At 40.8% G+C, this 20897-nt stretch overlaps 1 protein-coding gene across 4 annotated transcripts in view; it reads left to right on the top strand.

Annotated features, from left to right (window-relative positions):
- The first annotated feature begins 872 nt into the window (after positions 1 to 872).
- The window catches only part of LOC120740051 (E3 ubiquitin-protein ligase HECTD1), a 41834-nt gene continuing 21809 nt past the window's right edge, over positions 873 to 20897 (top strand). For 2 of the 4 annotated variants that reach the window (XM_040042137.1, XM_040042135.1), the window contains exons 1-21: positions 873 to 1075; positions 7134 to 7293; positions 7844 to 7993; positions 8091 to 8325; positions 9745 to 9972; positions 10519 to 10800; positions 10893 to 11163; positions 11517 to 11593; positions 11742 to 11840; positions 12009 to 12123; positions 12361 to 12535; positions 12830 to 12968; positions 13987 to 14157; positions 14241 to 14463; positions 14546 to 14809; positions 14976 to 15187; positions 15284 to 15430; positions 17618 to 17712; positions 19739 to 19844; positions 19951 to 20085; positions 20476 to 20615. In XM_040042137.1, the coding sequence (XP_039898071.1) occupies positions 7854 to 7993; positions 8091 to 8325; positions 9745 to 9972; positions 10519 to 10800; positions 10893 to 11163; positions 11517 to 11593; positions 11742 to 11840; positions 12009 to 12123; positions 12361 to 12535; positions 12830 to 12968; positions 13987 to 14157; positions 14241 to 14463; positions 14546 to 14809; positions 14976 to 15187; positions 15284 to 15430; positions 17618 to 17712; positions 19739 to 19844; positions 19951 to 20085; positions 20476 to 20615 (3254 nt within the window). In that variant the 5' untranslated portion in view covers positions 873 to 1075; positions 7134 to 7293; positions 7844 to 7853. The remainder of the gene's footprint in view (positions 1076 to 7133; positions 7294 to 7843; positions 7994 to 8090; positions 8326 to 9744; positions 9973 to 10518; positions 10801 to 10892; positions 11164 to 11516; positions 11594 to 11741; positions 11841 to 12008; positions 12124 to 12360; positions 12536 to 12829; positions 12969 to 13986; positions 14158 to 14240; positions 14464 to 14545; positions 14810 to 14975; positions 15188 to 15283; positions 15431 to 17617; positions 17713 to 19738; positions 19845 to 19950; positions 20086 to 20475; positions 20616 to 20897) is intronic. The other 2 variants (XM_040042138.1, XM_040042136.1) reach the window with 1 other exon arrangement.

Raw genomic sequence — 20897 nt, 5'->3', positions numbered from 1 at the left:
GCAGTCACAGCATTTTGCAGTTGCCTCAACAATACAGATGCAGAACATGGTCCACTCAGACACACTGTCCCCACCCTCCCTCAGAATGCAATTGAAGTCTTGTCAGAGCTGGGAATTGAAGATCTGGAGGACTGGGGCCTCTGCCAGATGTCCCCAATGCTTGCTCAATATACTTTGAGTATGCCATGTCTGGCCAGCATCTTTCCCCGCCACCTGATCCAATTCACCACCAGGTGGTGATCAGTTGACAGCATAGAAGCTCTTTTTACCCAAGTGTCCAAGACATATGGCCACAGATCTGTTGCCATGTGAACTTATGAACAGCTCAAACATGGTGTTTGTTATGAACAAACTTTGGAAAATATAGGAAAATATATTGGCCCTTACAGCTAGAATACCTATAAATATTTATACTTACTTTTCTATATTTACTTTTACTTTTCTATTTGTACTTCTGCTTTACTTTTATATATTTATACTTCTGCATTACATCAACACCTTAGTTAAGTTGTAACTGCAAACGCTTCTGATGTGTACCTCTAGTAATCTAACTATACATGGCTGTTGATGCAGGGACAGTGGCAAACGGCCACTTGCACATGCTACTTCGTGGCTCTACATAAGTACAAATTAAACTTTAAGGGAGATGTGGGAGCTGTTTGGGGACATCTGTAAATTTAAATCCACGCCGTGCTAATATTCAGTGTGTTATATATTATTTTTTAAAATGATATTTATGTGAGAGCTCGCGATTTACAAGTCGTGATATATACATTTTTGAGAATAATTAAGAATATTAATGAAAAAATGAAGCGAATAGCTTTTGAACATTGGCATTTCCGAGGCAGATAGTGACCTCTGAAGGCAGCGGGCTCAATCGCCTCAGCTCTCCATTTCAGTCCGGTCTGTTGTGTTTTGCGGGCCGCCTCCACTCTGACCTCTTAAGACTCTTTGAGAAGAAATGGAAACACCTTGACATAACTCCCGACACAAACGGCTCTATACCCTGTATTTGAACCCTGAAGAATTATTCATACACTTGTCGATCGTCTCTCTGTCGAAAAGAGCAAAAACGGTGAGTGAATCGTTCTGCTGGTGACCTGAAGATCGAGGCCGTTGTCGCTTGAGTTTTGTGTCCGCTGTTTCATCGTGGCCTCTCGGCTCTCGTGGAACTCGAGTCCGGTGGTTTCCCTTTAGAAGTCCGAGGCCGCATGTATAGTTGGTTGACAAAGCAAGCATAAAATACAGATATAAATGATTTGAATAATTAAAAAAACATTTTTGGACCAGACGCTTCAGTTGTTAGTAGGGAGAAAGCTTTTTTGTTGTTAAAGTCAGCTTGCTTTTGAAAGCTAACGTGGTGCTAAGGCTATCTAATCGGCTAACATTAGCCGGCTTTCCGGGTTTCGGTACATGAAATTACTTTTATATTGAGCGACAAACAATTGTATGACTTAATTGAAAGCAGCCGAGTCTGAGGTTGGGGGATTATGGAGATTTCTTTAAGTTTTATTTCGTTTTATCGGCCTGAAATCGGCCAATGCTTTACATTAGCGAATCTGGAAGTGAAGCTACTACTCGACTATAAAATTGTATGTACCCAACTGGACAGCTAACTCTAAGGCTTATCGCTTCCAATAACATAGCTGTTCTATATCTCTTAAGTTGGTTTGTGTGAATAGTTCGGCTCCGTATGGCTCGTCAAATAATAAAAATTGCGGTCATACGATTAGCTCTCTCGGATATGGCTGAACGTGTTTGTTTTCCATTAGTCATAACAAAGCTTTCTTTGCCCGACTTTTTAACATTGCGTATATATGAAGTATAAAAGTTTGAATTCAACATGGGAACATTTAAATGTTGATTTCTTGTGTTACTACATCAACATTTATTTTTATATTATTGTTTTGTTTTATTTACCTAATGGTCACTTCTCTTAACAGTTTGCTGTGTAACTGTTATGTGATGTGTAACTTTTATTATGTTGGTGTACTGTAACTGTTTCACCATATTGTGAGCGTGGCAGCTGTTCTGTAGGTTTCAATCATGTCAAGCGAACTTTGCCGAATTACTGAGTAATAAATGTCCATGTTTCAATTGCTGTCTTTCTGGTTTAAGAAATGCTTTATGGAGAGATTACATTCTTTTAATCTTGTCTCAGGTATCCACTCCTTATTGGAAAAGCTATGTTTCGGCAAATTGGTTTCAACAAAATCAGTACAGTCTATGCTAAAGTAATTTTTTGTGATTAGATAATTTAACAAAGTTTTACAGGTGTGTGTTCTCCAGTATGTGTTGGTGTTAAATTAGTTTTCTTTTTAGTCTACCCACATTTCCCTAAGAAGCTTTTCCATTTGCCAGATCGCTGTAAGTACAATAAGAATTGGTTCTTAATACTTGCCTGGTTAAATGCTGCCATATTTACCTCTGAAGTTGGATGTCAGAACTGTGAGTGAGGTCACTTCCAAATTGATTGTTTCATTTGTAGTCAGATTTTCTCAGTTTCTAATAGAATTTTCAGCTGGAATGCCCCCTCAAGTCTGACTTGCGGTGCATTCCTGAATAAGTTGTAATTCCTGAGTTCTTCGTTGGAAATTGAATTTGGAATACCTATTCGAACACACAGCAACTGCCAAGTTAACAATCCATGGCAGTCCTTAACGTGTGCAGTAGTAAAACTTTTCATATGTGCTACCAGTATTGTGCCTTTGTGACTCACTAATCCTGCAAATGTCTGTGTCCACGTATACTTTTTGGTCAGACAGAAGGAGGAGATGAGATTTCCCCCACCCGAAATGCACTCCCATGCACGTTCTAGGATCCTGACTGTGTGTCACTAGAATTGAATGATGTAAGCAATTGTCCAATGTTGATTGGCTGACAGGTGGGCCAAAATGAAAAAGGGAGCAATAGTGGAGTTTACTGGGAACAGGGAAACTGTGAAAGAAATTTTGTGGATGAAAAATTAATGCATGAAAATCACAGACAGTGGCTGCAGTGGACACATTTCATTTTTCACAACACTTGTTCTTGCTTGAGCTCTTTGAATGTTAGAAATTGGCTCAGTGAAGCTGGAGGATGAACGCCAACTTTTTTCCCACTCAATAAAAGTTAACGTGAGGGATTCTGGTGGTGAGGGACAAATGCAATCGCATAGCAGGATGCTATACACGGGCCAGACTTCAGTCAGGAGAACAACTGAGATTATTCATCCACAATACGAGGTTAGTTATTAATATACTGCAACAACATGGGAATAGAACAGCTGCGAGAGAATTCAGCATTAATGAATCAATGTTACGGAAGTGGAGGAAGCGCCGTTTTTGGCTTTCCCCATATTTCAAAAGTGCTTCATCTCTTTGCTATGACTGTCGCCCGGCATAATTTGCAGATGATAATGGTTTTAGCCGCTATTGGCTAGTCGGTCGCATTACTCGATGAGTCACAAGAGCTTTGTCAGATGTTGCCACACATGCAGTTGATATCAATTGATCAATTCTTACAGGGTGACAGTAGCTGAGCTGTATCCCTCCATGCTGCAGGAAAACTTTGTGAGAGAACTGGAGGTGCAGAGGGAGAGTGGTGGCAGGGCTTTAAGAGTGTTGTGATAGTAGCGTCTGGAAACACTTGACTTTACTGAAGTTATTGTGTTATGGCACATGCCATCGCCAGATCTTCTATATTATAAATTCGAGCTGTATCTTAAAGCTTTGATATACTAATGGCTGACCTAAAGTCTTGGTTGTTATATATAGTGGAGCGGTCCCCAACCCCCGGGCCTCGGACCAGTACCGGTCCGTGAGTCATTTGGTACCGGGCCGCGAGAGTTGAGGCTCAGGTGTGAAATGTATAGTTTTCAGGGTTTTTATCAGTTTTCAGCGTTATTTTGTTATCATTTCTATCGTTTACTCGGTTTTCCTTGGTCTTTTCACGTGTGTTATGAATAAATTTTCTTTTTTTCGATACCAGTACTAGATGTATTTTGTTGTATTTATCCGCGACACCTTAAAGGCCGGTCCATGAAAATATTGTCGGGCATAAACCGGTCTGTGGCGCAAAAAAGGTTGGGGACCGCTGATATAGTGGATTTCACTATCTAATGTTTTGAACAGTAACCAATGCTTTTAGACTAAAACGTGGTTTCTATGAGGCATCCTTCCAATTCTCAGCTACACTCAAAGAGCCTAGACAACCTCCACAGGGTAAGCTTTGGTCATGAACAGGAAGAATGAGAAAGTGTTTTCTATCACACTGTGTAATTCCCAACTTCTGTCTGGACTTGGACAATAGAAACACTATCAGGGGTTAAAAGGTGTTAGAGGGAGGGCCAGCCAAATTCTGTCTTGCTGTGGTTGCCCCATGGTGGTGGTGGGGTTGAGAAGAGGTCAGGATGCCAGTTGTGATGATTAATCTGTGGATAAGAGGATCTGCATCAGCACAGCCTGTTTATATCCAGACAGTCAAACAAGCAAGCAGACTTCAAATTAACCACTAATCAACTTAGGGTGCAACCAACAGACTCTCAGCAGGGACTGCTGCATGGTAATGCTTCTGAACAGAGCCTCTGGTTTGAAGACGTGTTTAACAATAAAAAAAATTCTAACTTGGTTTTGAGTTTTGCATTGTCACAGTAAACTTAATGTTTATAGGCTGCTGCTTTCAGTCAGTGGCTGGTAGGAGTATAGTTGCAACAATAGTCAAGATTTCAAAGCCTTAATATAAGTGCTTTGGCAGCTGCCATTTGTGTGTGTGTGTGTGTGTGTATATATATATATATATATATATATATACATACATATTAGGGGTGCAACGATATTCGTATCGATATTGAACCGTTCGATACAGTGCTTTCGGTTCGGTACGCATATGTATCGAACAATACAACATTTGTAATTTATTTTATCAATTTTCCTTCTGACGATGCTGTCTGTGTTGAGCGCTCAGTGAATCTGTGTTCGACTACTCCGCCTAGGCTGCACTGTCGAGCGCAGATCCACTGAGCGCTCAACACAGACAGCATAGTCAGAAGGAAGAGCGCAGGGCAAGCTAGCGAGACAGAAGTTAAGCTCTACTTGCAACATGGACCTCATTCAGATCTGGCGTTTGGAATTATTTTGGTTTTCATGTGACGTATGACCCTGAAGGTAAGAGAGTCATGGACTAAAGTAAAACAGTATGTTGGATGTGCCATGCAATGCTCAATTACATTGGTGTGAACTAGTGTGTTAGCGCAGTTAGCTCGTTAACGTGTTTGCCGTCTAGCCCCATGCACGGGGCGATCGGCGGTAGCTCGTTAACGGAGATTTGCCGTGTTGTGGCGTTAAGGTCATTTCAACGAGATTAACCTGAAAGCACTAGTGGGAACACAACGAATATGACTGCACATTTACGCCGACATCATCCTAGTGCAAAGACAAGTGGAAGCAGACAAAAAAAAGCAAGCATGCTACTAACTTTAGCCGAGTCATTTAGACAGCTGTTAGCACATGATTCTCCTTATGCTGCTGAGAATATAGCCCAGAAGAAGCGGATAGTATAGCTTTTATTTTGGAAAGAGCCATTTCTCTGTAATAAACTCTCTTTTCCAAAGATGAGTGATTCCTCAATCAGATACAGGGCTTGCAATATCGCTAGCCCGACGTCCCGGAGCTAGCGATTTTTTTCAGTCGGGTTACCAAAATCTATCTCTGCCCTGCCCGTCAGGCTATTGTAGGAAAAATATATGTCAATGCTTTTGCATTCTTTCAGAAATGTAGCTGGGTAATTATGTCATTGGCATTGGTGAGCCACTGTCAATATGTGACATATTGAAATCGCGTTTGAATTTGCGCTTGTTTTTTTGCTTTCACTTTGCAATCGTGCGAACTGTGTATAGAGAGCGACAGCACTGATCTGTGAGTGATGATAATTTGTGCACCAATTCCTCTGACATCGTCTTATTAATCGTTAGCTTACTATGCAAACATGACAAGTGAAATCTCCCGCAGCAAGCTTAAACATGTGAGAGGTTGATCGCGCAGAGAATCGCTGAGCTTATGTGAGTGAGCGTGTAAAAGCATTTCAGTTCTGCTGAGCCAAATAAGACAGGTCAGGGTGAAGAAGTGACAGCCAAAGAAAAGCTTTCCACAAAACGGAGAAGTTATGACAAATCAGACTATAAGGCAAAAAGAAAGTGCAGCTTTATGGTTTCATGGACAAAAGAATTTCTGTGGCTGCAATATGATGAGCTAAATAACCAGGGCTGCACATAAGTGGTCCGCAGGTGCGCATTCGCTGTCAAAATAAAAAACACGCACAAGGGTTAGGGTTAAATTTAAAAACTGTACTTTTGAGTTAAAATATATATTTATAATTTTAATAAATGACAAATTAAAAAGGCATGAACATTTTTTTTGTATCGAAAAAATATCGAACCGTGACACCAAAGTATCGAACCGAACTGAACCGTGAATTTTGTGTATCGTTGCACCCCTAATACATATATATACTTTTTTTTTTTTTTTGGGAGCCACAAGTGACCGCGAATGAAAGGGTGGAGTGCCAAGTTTATCAAGCTACATCCAGAAACCTATATGGATACAGTGTACAGATACAAGTAGCTGCTGGTGGGTACTAAATAACAGACTAATGAAACTGAAAAGTTTCACTCACCAAAACAGAAGTACAAATGTGGATTGTCTGTACCTCAAAGGTGGCCTTAATATCAGTCAGTCAGTTTCATTTAAAGGCACCAACATCACAAATGCTTTTGAGAGGTCCAGTAAATCAAAGCAGCCACAACATCTGTTATCCAGATGGATGAGTTGTAAAAACATTCAACCTCCCACTTTATAAAATAGTAAATATATAAATGGATGAAAATATGTGTTGTTGTTGTTGTATTTTTTGGGGGGTGGGGGTTAATGCTGTAACATGGGACTGACATGGGAGTTGGTGTGGCTAGACCCCAATTTGTGTCCATTAGATGAACTGCAGTTTTTTTTTTTTTTTTTTTTTTTGCCACCTTTACTTTAGCATTGGTTTTTGGCCCTTCTGTTTTTCTAAATGTGGATCAGATAATCATTTTAGTGTGTTTCATGTACAGACAGATGAATGTCAATTGAGCCTTTCTCCTCTGTTCTTCCTGTTTGCAGGTAGAGAGACTTCATGTCCCAGAAATCCCTGTGAACGTCAGCACTTCCTCTTAAGTGTGTTCCCTTTCCCATTCTCTCTCTCTGGTTGGTTGGATGAGTCCCAAACAGCGACACAACTGATTGGGTGTTGAGCCAGACCGGGTAGCCAACGGGAAGCTAGGTGAGGCTTTCATTTTGTTTGTTGGTTTTTTTGTTTTTAAATTATAATAATTTATTTTACTTCCAGCACACTGATTGCACACAAAGTCCACATAACAGACACCAAAAAACTGATGTAGCTTCAGATCGTATTTCACTTAGTGACGTCATTGTCAAGTAAGGAAGCGTTGAAAAATGCTGTTACAAATGAATGGCAAATTGATACAAACCCCCAAAGGTGATATACCTGGCAAGTAAGTTTTTTGTTACCCCCCTATTGGTACAAATTAAAACATGATCAGGATCATATAGCTTGGGTAAATTACAGCGAGCTGGCCAACAAAATCACATTTAATAGGAAGTGCTAACACTTTTAATTATATCTAACAATAAATAAACCGTACAAATCAGATTTGTTTGAGCATTAGTACAGTAATAGCTTACACGGGGGCTCGGTTAGCTACTTAAATGTAGCTAAATTATGCATCTTTCATCTCTACTTTGATTGCTTGCACATAAATGACAGCTGTGAGTGACAGTAATAAGATTTCTGTATATTTCTGTTGCTTTAGGCTAGCCATCATGGCCGATGTGGACCCAGACACTCTGCTGGAGTGGCTGCAGATGGGTCAGGGTGATGAGCGTGACATGCAACTCATTGCTCTGGAGCAACTCTGCATGCTACTGCTCATGTCAGATAACGTCGACCGCTGCTTTGAGACGTAAGTTTGTGTATTTGTCTCACAAGCATTCAGTTGGTCATGATTTCAGAATTCAGCACTCTCTCTTCCTCACCGTCACCCCTCTCTTATCTGCCAGATGTCCTCCTCGGACATTCCTTCCAGCGCTCTGTAAGATCTTCTTGGATGAGAGTGCTCCAGATAACGTGCTGGAGGTTACAGCCCGAGCAATAACCTACTACCTGGACGTGTCGGCAGAATGTACCCGCAGGATTGTGGGAGTGGATGGGGCCATCAAAGCGCTGTGTAATCGACTGGTGGTAGTGGAGTTGAACAACAGGACCAGCAGAGACCTGGCTGAGCAGTGTGTCAAGGTAGGAGACAACTGACTATAAGAGAGAGGCCCATTTCATTTGTCTGATCTGTTTCTTGTCTTGTGGTGGTTGTTGACAGCTTTTAAACATAAGCCAAAAGCCTCAGTCCAGCTTGCTTTGCTGGGCTTTCAAATAAATCCTCAAAATTGGAACGTACTTCCTTATATAAGAGGAAGTCTTGTGATCTGACATGACATCTGTCACACATTGAAAGTCCATATGTGAAGGAAAGTTGTATACATAGTTGCTCATGTCATATAGTAATGTATTAACATTTGGAACAATCATTGAAGTCAGTTAATTTCACAGAAAAAGTGCACTCTGTAACTGACCAGATCACACCTCCTCACTTCACCACTAAAATCTTGTATCACGACATGAATTGACTGAAAGTATATGTTCTGTTATAGTTCTAACACACTACCCTGGCTCATCAGAACAAGGGTAATATCAGTCGTATGCAGCTGATCCCACTGCTGTACCGGAGAACCAGACATGATGCACAGCATGTGCTGTTACATATGTCTTGATTAAACTTGATTATTGCTGTTGCAGCAGTTGATGAAATAGTTACAACCTTTAATCTATTGAACTAAATTACAGTTTCATCTTTTCCTACTGGGCTGACTGTCAACACGCTCTTCAGTGTCTCCAGCTGTTTCCTGCACACAATTGTCACAGATTTTCTCAAAGCATTGGGCTGTGTGGCACGCATGTGATTTTTACACTTTAAGCAGTATGATAGTGGAACAAGTAAAATTTGTGGAAAATAATAATACTAATACAAAAAAGTCAAATACTTAGAGTATTTAAAACCTCAGAGGGGTTTAGTTTCTTTTTTTTTTCTTTTCCCTCAATGGAGTCTAATCAGAGAGGAGGGCATCTCCCTGATCTGTTGCTGTGTTATTGTCCTGAACAGAAAGCTAACACATGAAATGAAGTTTTGATCAGCTCAGGCTGCTTCTCTGTTTGGGTGGGGTTCTTTGGGGTTTGGAGACAGAGCTATGCCATAGACATGAGATCACAACAATGTGCTGCCAGATGTTTATTAATTATTTTCCCAAACAGTGGTGTTTATTCAGGCCTTACTTTGTCACCAGTCTGATGTGTTAGATCAGACTTGTGCTAGAGGCCCAGAGGGGTTCTTTATCCACTAGATTTTCTGTTTTTCTGTCATTTGGTCCTGTTATTTTCAATTTTTCTTTTTTTGATCTTCTGAGAAAAGGTAGAAATATCAATTAGTGAGGATGATGGGAGATCAGTCTCTATGTTGAGTGCTTTAAATAAATCATTGACTCACCCAAAAATGTTATCTAATGGCATAGTTTGGAGAAGTCTGTGATTCAGGTACACCAAGATTTGGAGTTACATATTCCTTCTAGAGATTAAGTTTGAACATATGTTTTCGTGTTTCTCCAGGTGCTGGAGTTGATCTGTACCAGAGAGTCTGGCGCAGTGTTTGAGGCAGGCGGGCTGAACTGTGTGCTGAGTTTCATCCGAGACAGTGGGCACCTTGTTCATAAAGACACTCTGCACTCAGCCATGGCTGTTGTGTCCCGCCTTTGCAGCAAAATGGAGCCCCAGGACTCTTCTCTGGAGACCTGTGTGGAGTCTCTGTCTAGCCTCCTCAAACACGAAGACCACCAGGTAAATATAGAACAGGGGTTGCATCCAGTTAATGCACTTTTCTGATTACAAATACATGGTATGAAAGAGACTTTGAAATAGTTGCTGCCCTCCCTTCTTATTTGTGTTATTTGCCACTTTTCCTAAACTGAGGGTGGTCATAAAAGGGGTGGAGCTAAAACTGCTACTTTCTACTATATGAAGGGGGTGCACCAAGTATTGAGATAACTGAAGTTTCAGAGTTTGGATTGTCTCTTTCTCTATGAATAGATATTACAATGAAAGATTAGGTTTTTGTTCTCTCCTAATGCTATAACAACTCCTAGCTTCAACACAGAGACTATAGCTTTGTGCCTCTGAGAAAAATGATTTAAAGAAAGAAGTAGTGGGACTTTTAGAACTAATTAAATTATAATGTTTTGTTTAAAAGGTACTGTGTTGGAACATTAATAACTCGAATTTCCTTTTAGAAGCTCATTAAAGAGAGAAAATTGTGAAAAGCATTGCTAGATCTTTAACCTTGTTCAGGCTGAATATGCTATAACTCAAAACTCTCCTCTCCTGCAGGTGTCAGACGGTGCTTTGCGCTGCTTTGCCTCACTGGCTGACCGGTTCACACGTCGTGGTGTAGACCCTGCCCCTTTAGCCAAACATGGCTTGACAGAGGAGCTGCTGTCCCGCATGGCGGCTGCTGGAGGGACAGTGTCAGGCCCCGCATCTTCCTGCAAGCCAGGCCGGCCTTCAGCAGGTGCAGGCCCCTCGGCTTCTGACTCGAAATTGAGCAACCAGGTGTCTACCATTGTCAGCCTGCTGTCAACACTCTGCAGGGGGTCTCCGCTAGTGACACATGTAGGTCAAAACACCTTGAATGAAGATGTATTTATTACTTTATTAAGTAAGAAGTCTGATCAACATTAAATGTTCTCTTTCTGGGTGTCCAGGACTTGTTGCGTTCAGCACTGCCCGATTCGATGGAGTCAGCGCTGGGAGGAGATGAGCGCTGTGTACTGGACACCATGCGGCTGGTTGACCTCCTGCTGGTGCTCCTGTTTGAGGGGCGAAAAGCGCTGCCAAAGTCCACAGCAGGGTCGACGGGCAGGATCCCAGGGCTGCGACGTCTGGACAGTTCTGGGGAGAGATCACACCGACAGCTCATCGACTGTATCCGTAGCAAGGACACAGATGCTCTCATCGATGCTATTGACACTGGAGGTGATGATGCAAACTAATAAATATTACAGAAGCCATGAGTCTGAGTGTTGATAGTTTGGAAAAATTTCATCACACTTCCTTTTAACCTTGTAATCATATCAGCTAGACTGTTATATATTTGCATATGTATTACAAAAAAAATAATAGAACTTGGTTTTAAAGTTGGCTCCAAAAGTATAGGCTTTAAATGTATTGACAAGCTAAACTTCAGTGAAATTAGGTAGAAAACGGGTGGTGTTTTGCTGAAGGTTGTTTGTGTGTGTGTGTGTGTGTGTGTGTGTGTGTGTGTGTGTGTGTGTGTGTGTGTGTGTGTGTGTGCGCATTATCGGTAATAATGGAATGTTGTTTTGTAGCATTTGAGGTGAACTTTATGGATGATGTCGGACAGACGCTGCTCAACTGGGCTTCAGCTTTCGGCACGCAAGAAATGGTAACGATAAAACTTGCCATTTAATCTGGACTAAATTAACTGAAGAACATCTAACTGACAATGATATTAATTTTTCAGTTTAATACTATTACAAATTGTTATCTGTGTATTATTTAATTTCAGTTTCACCAACTGTCTATTGTTCTAGGTTGAGTTTCTTTGTGAGAGAGGAGCAGATGTCAATAGAGGTCAGAGGTCATCGTCACTGCACTATGCTGCCTGTTTTGGACGCCCGCAAGTAGCCAAGGTAACACACGAAAGCTAAGGATGAAATGCACATTTAGTCCTGCAGTAGTCCAGTTTTCTGAAACATTTTTTTTTCTGGAGTAATGTGTTTTGCTGACTGATTTTTATTTTTATTTTTATTATTTTTAATTTTTTTTTGCATTGCTTCCTTTGTAATGTGTGTGTGCAGACTCTCCTGCGTCATGGGGCCAACCCTGACCTGAGGGATGAGGATGGAAAAACACCTCTGGACAAGGCTAGGGAGAGGGGACACAGTGAAGTTGTAGCTATACTGCAGTCTCCTGGTAAGTAAACCAGGACTATGCAAGACCACTACTGCTATTGCTGGTTCCGCTGCTATATCATTTCATTGTAAAGTGCCTTTTCTGTCTCTGACTGAAAAACTGATATTAACCCAATTAACCAGGCCCTTTGCACCTACAGTAGATGTGCTTTATGCTTACCTGCACTTGGTTTTGCTGACAGAGAGTGATGCACAAATGTCTATCGGTCTCAAAAGGCAAACAATCTGTGTGTTTCAGGAGACTGGATGTGTCCAGTGAACAAGAGTGATGACAAGAAGAAGAAAGATCTTAACAAAGAGGAGGAGGAGGGCAGTGAACCCAAAGGAGACCCAGAAATGGCTCCTATCTACCTAAAGAGACTTCTGCCTGTTTTTGCACAAACATTTCAGCATACCATGCTGCCTTCTATTAGGTAAATGACAGTGTCTAAGCACTCTGCAGCAGCCATTCATTCACCTTAATTTACCATTGTTTACTGGGCTACATCAGATAAACTGTAAATATTGTCGAATTTACATGAGTTAATCGAATCATATTACATTGTGTTCTTTCTGTTCTGAATCAAACTTCACTACTATGTCCAGTGCAAATCTTAATTAAAGGAGCAGAAGTGGACATAAAAGGAACTGCTGTCTATAATTAAAACCAGGCTGGGAGTTCTCACTAGAAAAATGAAGTTGCATGTTTCTATTTTGATGGTTTTCAGGAAAGCTAGTCTGGCTTTGATCAGGAAAATGGTTCACTATAGCAGCGAAGTGCTGCTGAAGGAGGTGTGTGACAGCGAGGCGGGACATAACTTGCCCACGGTGCTGGTGGAGATCACAGCTACTGTCCTCGATCAAGAGGTACAAACACTCAAATACACAGACATGCTTTTGGGTCTTATTTGTCAAACCTTCCAAAACCCAGAATCTTAGCAGGACATACCTAGTTGGAATAGATCTAATTTTAGCCCAACAGAGAATGAACACTAGCTTAAGCAGATGCTTAATATGCCATTAATTAATTACAATTATTAAAACGCTGCCGTGTATATACTACAAAGGCCGAAAGGTGATGATCACATTGACTTACATGGTTTTGGTTTTGGGTGCTTGAGTGCCACACAGCACAGTGGTCCAGTGGTGAGCATTTCTCCTTCAGCTGATTAAGGCTGTGTGAATTTTCTCAACGACGCTGGGCTACCTCCCACAGTTAATTACATGTTATGTTAACTAACTCTAAGTTTTAAATCCTTTTTTTTTTCGGCTACACCATAGATCTGGAGGTTATTTTTTCCATCACAGTTCTTCAAGTCCGCTATCTTATCCTGCATTTCAATGTTCTGTTTCAGCAGTGTATGTTTCATTTACAAGCAGTCTGATTCCAAATCTGTTGTCCATGTTTGTGTTTTTGAGCAGGGAAAGGTTTTCCTTTGTAGTTTTTATTTAATTTAATTTAATTTTTTGTAATAAGTATATTCACTAATGTGGCATCCCAGATCTTGTTCAAAGTCTCTCAACTCTTTATAAAGTAGTGTCACATTTCTGAGCAGTGTGTTATGGTTAACGCAGCTTCTTCCCCACTCTAGACAGCCTGAGGAAAAAAGAGATGCAAAGATGTGAAACACAGGGATGATAAAGACTAAGGAACCACTTTAGTGTTTTGACCACAAGACATGTTTTACCTGAGGTTGATCTTCTTAAAAAAAAAACAAAAAAACCCAACATTTTTCACCATGATGTCGTACTGTTATGTGACAGTCTAAGCATGCCTACACACTACATGTATTTTAGCCAGACACATATGTCCTAAATCTTTTTTCTTCTTTTAAGGAGGGATGTTATAACATGTTTTCTTGCTTTCTCTCTCTCCCTGTGTCAGGACGATGACGACGGTCACCTTCTGGCTCTGCAGATCATAAGGGATCTGGTGGATAAGGGTGGAGATGTTTTCCTTGACCAGCTGGCTCGACTAGGCGTCATCAACAAGGTGTCGACTTTGGCTGGACCAGCATCTGATGATGAGAACGAGGATGAAGCAAAACCTGAGAAGGTATACACCGAGAGGACGATGAGATGAAGCTTAAGATTTAGTCTTCAGTATGTGTATATCATATATATACATTTTTCTCGCAGGAGGAAGAGGTGCAGGAGGATGCTAGGGAGATCCAGCAGGGGAAGCCATACCACTGGAGGGACTGGTCCATCATCAGAGGCAGGGACTGTCTCTACATCTGGTCTGACGCTGCTGCCCTTGAGCTCTCCAATGGCTCCAATGGCTGGTTCAGGTTCATCCTGGATGGGAAGCTAGCCACCATGTACTCCAGCGGAAGTCCAGAAGGGGGATCGGACAGCTCCGGTATGAGTTAACATGCTTATAATGCACTTGCATATCTGTCATTTTGTTCTGCTGACAATGGTTCATCTCTTTTGGGCTGCAGAGTCTCGCAGCGAGTTCTTGGAGAAGCTACAGCGGGCACGGAGTCAGGTGAAGCCAGTAACAGCCAGTCAGCCCATCTTGTCCAGTGTTGGCCCCACCAAGCTGACCGTAGGGAACTGGTCTCTGACCTGCCTGAAGGATGGAGAGATTGCTATCCACAACTCAGATGGGCAGCAGGCCACCATCCTGAAGGAAGACCTGCCTGGCTTTGTCTTTGAGTCTAACAGAGGAACCAAGCACTCTTTCACAGCAGAAACATCCTTGGGTGAGTCTCATTGTCTAATAAGCAAAATGTATACAGGTAAGCTATCAAACAAAGGAAAATATTCTTCCCGTTGAAATTTACTAAACAGTACAAACGTGTTCAGCAGCGTTGTTAAATGTCTCATTTTCGTGTGTGTCTTTGTGTGTGTTCGCATGTGCCTGAGTAGGCTCAGAGTTTGTGACTGGTTGGACGGGGAAGCGAGGCAGGAAGTTAAAGTCAAAACTGGAGAAGACAAAGCAGAAGGTGAAAAGTATGGCAAGAGAGCTATATGATGATCATTTCAAAGCTGTAGAAAGCATGCCCAGAGGAGTGGTGGTTACTCTCCGGAACATTTCAACACAGCTGGAGTCTGCTTGGGAGCTGCACACCAACAGACAGGTACACAAGTACACATTAGTAGACAGACTCTCATTGGATTGCAGTAATAAACAGTAATGTAAATGCTTACATGCTTATGACTTATATTGTTAACAGTGTATTGAAGGGGAGAACACATGGAGGGACCTGATGAAAACGGCTCTGGAAAACCTGATTGTAGTTTTGAAGGATGAAAACACGATTTCTCCGTATGAGATGTGTAGCAGTGGCTTGGTCCAGGCTCTGTTTACAGTCCTTAACAATGTGAGCTAATTCTAAATCTCTCATTCATCTGATTATTTATTCTTTATTGAAATATTCTAAGGTACTGGTTTTCAAATAAAGGCCTTAATTAATATATGTGTGTGTGTGTGTGTATGTGTGTGTGTATATATATATATATATATATATATATATATATATATATTTATTAGGGGTGCAACGATATTCGTATCGATATTGAACCGTTCGATACAGTGCTTTCGGTACGCATATGTATCGAACAATACAACATTTGTAATTTATTTTATCAACTTTCCTTCTGACGATGCTGTCTGTGTTGAGCGCTCAGTGAATCTGCGTTCGACTACTCCGCCTAGGCTGCACTGTCGAGCGCAGATCCACTGAGCGCTCAACACAGACAGCATAGTCAGAAGGAAGAGCGCAGGGCAAGCTAGCAAGACAGAAGTTAAGCTCTCCTTGCAACATGGACCTCCCCCACTCTCATTCAGATCTGGCGTTTGGAATTATTTTGGTTTTCATGTGATGTATGACCCTGAAGGTAAGCGAGTCATGGACTAAAGTAAAACAGTATGTTGGATGTGCCATGCAATGCTCAATTACTAGTGGGAACTAGTGTGTTAGCGCAGTTAGCTTGTTAACGTGTTGGCCATCTAGCCCCATGCACGGGGCGATCGGCGGTAGCTCGTTAACGGAGATTTGCCGTGTTGTGGCGTTAAGGTCATTTCAACGAGATTAACCTGAAAGCACTAGTGGGAACACAACGAATATGACTGCACATTTACGCCGACATCATCCTAGTGCAAAGACAAAAACAACAAGCATGCTACTAACTTTAGCCGAGTCATTTAGACAGCTGTTAGCACATGATTCTCCTTATGCTGCTGAGAATATAGCCCAGAAGAAGCGGATAGTATAGCTTTTATTTTGGAAAGAGCCATTTCTCTGTAATAAACTCTCTTTTCCAAAGATGAGTGATTCCTCAATCAGATACAGGGCTTGCAATATCGCTAGCCCGACGTCCTGGAGCTAGCGATTTTTTCAGTCGGGCTACCAAAATCTATCTCTTCCCTGCCCGTCGGGCTATTGTAGGAAGGAAAAATATATGTCAATGCTTTTGCATTCTTTCAGAAATGTAGCTGGGTAATTATGTCATTGGCATCGGTGAGCCACTGTCAATATGTGACATATTGAAATCGCATTTGAATTTGCACTTGTTTTTTGCTTTCACTTTGCAATCGCGCGAACTGTGTATAGAGAGCGACAGCACTGATCTGTGAGTGATGATAATTTGTGCACCAATTCCTCTGACATCGTCTTATTAATCGTTAGCTTACTATGCAAACATGACAAGTGAAATCTCCCGCAGCAAGCTTAAACATGTGAGAGGTTGATCGCGCAGAGAATCGCTGAGCTTATGTGAGTGCGTGTGTAAAAGCAGCAGGATATATATTTGACTACGATGACCTGGATGACTGAGAACCTTCACAGACAGATATATATTTTAGTTCTGCTGAGCCAAATAAGACAGGTCAGGGTGAAGAAGTGACAGCCAAAGAAAAGCTTACCACAAAACGGAGAAGTTATGACAAATCAGACTATAAGGCAAAAAGAAAGTGCAGCTTTATGGTTTCATGGACAAAAGAATTTCTGTGGCTGCAATATGATGAGCTAAATAACCAGGGCTGCACATAAGTGGGCCGCAGGTGCGCATTCGCTGTCAAAATAAAAAACACGCACAAGGGTTAGGGTTAAATTTAAAAACTGTACTTTTGAGTTAAAATATATATTTATAATTTTAATAAATGACAAATTAAAAAGGCATGAACATTTTTTTTGTATCGAAAAAATATCGAACCGTGACACCAAAGTATCGAACCGAACCGTGAATTTTGTGTATCGTTGCACCCCTAATAAATATATATATATATATATATATATATATATATATATATATATATATATATATATATATATAGTACCTAATAAAGTGACATAGTGTAAACAGCAGTAAGTGTATATTGATAATGGCTGTGTTGGACAAAGGCTGTGTTTTTCTTGAAGAGCTCTGTATAGCTGGCATTGAAACTTGAAAGCCTTAACAATCTGTGCCTAATAGTTCATTAGAATCTAGTGTACATCATATATTCATCTCTTACATAGCACTGTCCTTAAAGATGAAAATTTGACATGTCTTATGCTTCTGTGTAGAGTGTGGAACTGGACCTGAAACATGATTGTAAGCCTTTAATGGAAAGAATCAATGTCTTTAAGGTGGCTTTCAGCGAGAATGAAGATGATGAAAGGTAATGTCATGCTCATATTCTGAATTCGATAAATGAAAACAAAGCACTCTTATGCATAATGATTTATAGGACAGTATACTTGTTGTTTGTTCAAACAGAGACAAGGAAAAGAAAGATGGACATAAATGAGGACATTTCTACATGAAGTAGACCCAAAAAAATTGATTTAAAGAGAAAAGATATACAGAGAATGACAAAGGGCAGACAAAGTTAGTCAGAATGACAACTAAAAAAGTGATAGCTTAGTCACACTAGAGTACAAATAGGATGGCATCCTCCCTCGGACTAGGACAAAGTCTGTGGTTGCCTGGTGATCACAAGAACAATTGCAAGTAGTTGAGGTAACCAGCTGGTTGCCCAGAGGTTGAGGGTGTTGACTGCTCAATCACTTCTGATTGTAAGGCAATCACAAGCTTTACTAAACGCATAAACGCAGACAGTCGGGGTTGGTCTGCACTGAGCAGTCCCTGTCTTTGCAAGCAGGGAGTGCCTGCTGGTTGCATTCTGGTTATTAGGGCTGTCACGATTTGTCGACTAGTCACGATTATGTCTACTATCAAAATCGTCGACGACAAATTTAATAGTCGATGCGTCGTTTGAAGCTTTGTAAGATCCCGAAAGACGCAGGAATAAGCAGTAGGATTTAAGAGTGTAATAACTGACTGAAACAGAAGATGGCGGAGCAGCAATCTCCAGTATTATAGCTGTATACAAATTCAGGGGCCACATCCTTTGGAGGCTGCATTTGTAGGCCAATTACGTTACAGCGACGGGACCAAATGCGTCCTTCATTTCCCCAGATTTCAAGGATGGGTCGGGTGTATCCTTCGTGCCTCAACCTACCCCGGGATTCATAGTGCGGCCCAGCCAATTTCAGTTTCCAACAATGGCGGCAGCTACTTAGTTTTAATATTACTCTTATGACTGTTCCTGGGTCACAAAATAAACTTTTAACATATTTTCAGGTGAGAAGGTAACTGTGTAAACTTCAAATATCTGCTCGGTTTATCAAGACATCACTTATTTGCAAAAGTGCTCAGACGTTTTCTGAGACATCTCTTACCCAACAGCTCAAGGCTCACTAGATCTGGCAAGAACACCGGATTCCCGGTACATCGTTTTCAAACACCCCGTGAGCTTTCGCTACTCAGTTTAAACATGATATATAAGTCACTTAGATAACTTTTAAAAATTTTATTGTTTGGTTTTTTTCAGTGTTTCAGTGTTCCTGTTTGGCTGAGATTAAAGTTACAGTTTTTACACAGCTGAATAAATGTCGAACAGAAAACTGATTAAACAGAAGTGTGAGATGGTAGAGATTTTACTCCAATGTCCTGTTAAATTTTAGGGAGCAAAGAGCAGACGACTGAGTTTATTAAACTCCACCGAGACAATCTGCAAATTTCATTAAAAGTTTAATAAACTATCATCTTTCTTTATTTTTAGTTAGCACATACCTTAAACACTTCAAGCTGTAAGCTAATGATAGTTATATAAGACCAGATGCATGCTGATGGAATAAGCTGTACGTTTTACATCCAATGGATGCATGATCTGATTAGTCGACTATTCGCAAAAATAATAGGTGACTAGTTGACTATCAAAATAATCGTTTGTGGAAGCCCTACTGGTTATATTCCCATATCGAAGCGAGCTTGCCAAGCATTTGTTATTTTGCATTTATATAGCCATCAGGCTGCAACTATGTCACTATTTCTGGAGGATTTTGTTTCAGATTTGAGAAATTTACCAAACTCTAAATGTGTACATTTTTCAAAGCAAAAATGACAAATGCAGTGAAATCCCGAGTTCATTACACACAGTTGCTGTAATTTTGTTTGTGCTGTAGTCTCCAGCCTAGTTTGACTGAAATATAAAATCATTATGAAGAACTGAAAGATCCTTTAGTCTCCTTAGTTATCACTTGGATTCTACTTGGTCACATAGCACTGTCGAAGATGTTTAAACTGCCTATGTTTTGTTTGAACTGATTAAAGTTGATAAATGATTCTGTGTGTGTGTTTAGCCGACCAGCTGTTGCCTTAATCCGTAAACTGATAGCTGTCCTGGAGTCAATAGAACGCCTACCTCTGCACCTGTACGACACTCCGGGATCCTCATACAACCTGCAGGTGAGTCAACGTCTGTTCGAGGTCCTGGTGTGTTATTTGGAGAAGCTCTCAGTAATGTTGCTTGCCATAATCACAGCCTGTGATAAAATATGTTTCTGTGCTTTAGATTCTTACACGGAGATTGCGGTTCCGGCTGGAGCGAGCGCCGGGAGAGACGGCCCTGATCGACCGGACAGGTCGTATGTTGAAGATGGAACCACTTGCAACTGTGGAGTCTCTGGAGCAGTACCTGCTGAAGATGGTGAGGAGACACTAAAAATGCATTCAACCAAAATACAGCTAGGAAATACTTGGACAGTGGGGGGAAAAAAAATCACAATTTTGGTACTCTAAGTCAAGTTTATTTATGGCCGTTCACAGACAGCATGCCCAAGTCTAACTTTCGTTAAATCTTTTTTTCATAAGAAAAAAAGATTTTCATAAGAAAAAAAGATTTCTTATGAAAAAGATTTATGATCTTTGGTTCTTTTTCATAAGAAAGAAAAAAAATATGAAAAAGCATGAAAAAGAACCCCCAACCCCTTTGGGAACCAATGTGTTTTGATCTTACTTTTTTGTTGTGTATCAACCTGATTCCAGATGATTTTTGACTTCCCTTCCTCTCTTCCTCTTTGGCCTCTTCTTCCTCTAGGTGGCAAAGCAGTGGTACGACTTCGAGCGCTCATCCTTTGTCTTTGTGCGGAAGCTGAGGGAAGGGCAGACCTTCACTTTCAGGCACCAACACGATTTTGATGAAAATGGTATCATCTATTGGGTCGGAACAAACGCCAAGTAAGAGCAACTTCAGCTAGCTATAAATTTAACATGAGGCTTACTGATCGCTGATTTGCATAAATGATTTGCATCTTGCACTGCAGGTATAAATTTAATGTTATCAAATTTGTGGTTATATCATGTCAAACTAGTGTTCCTCTTACATTTTATTCAGCATACACATTTTAGAATGAAATTAGCAGATTTTAAAATGGTTTATGTTACTGTCTTGATAGCTTGCTCAATCATCCAAATAAAGAAATCCTAGAAAGTTGATTCTGTTCATCTAGACCTAGCTTT

The sequence above is a fragment of the Simochromis diagramma genome, unplaced genomic scaffold (genome assembly GCF_900408965.1).
Source record: "Simochromis diagramma unplaced genomic scaffold, fSimDia1.1 OVJJ01000304.1, whole genome shotgun sequence".
NCBI classification, from domain to species: domain Eukaryota; kingdom Metazoa; phylum Chordata; class Actinopteri; order Cichliformes; family Cichlidae; genus Simochromis; species Simochromis diagramma.
Note: the sequence above shows the minus strand (reverse complement) of the source record. Positions and strands in the feature narration are given on the sequence as shown.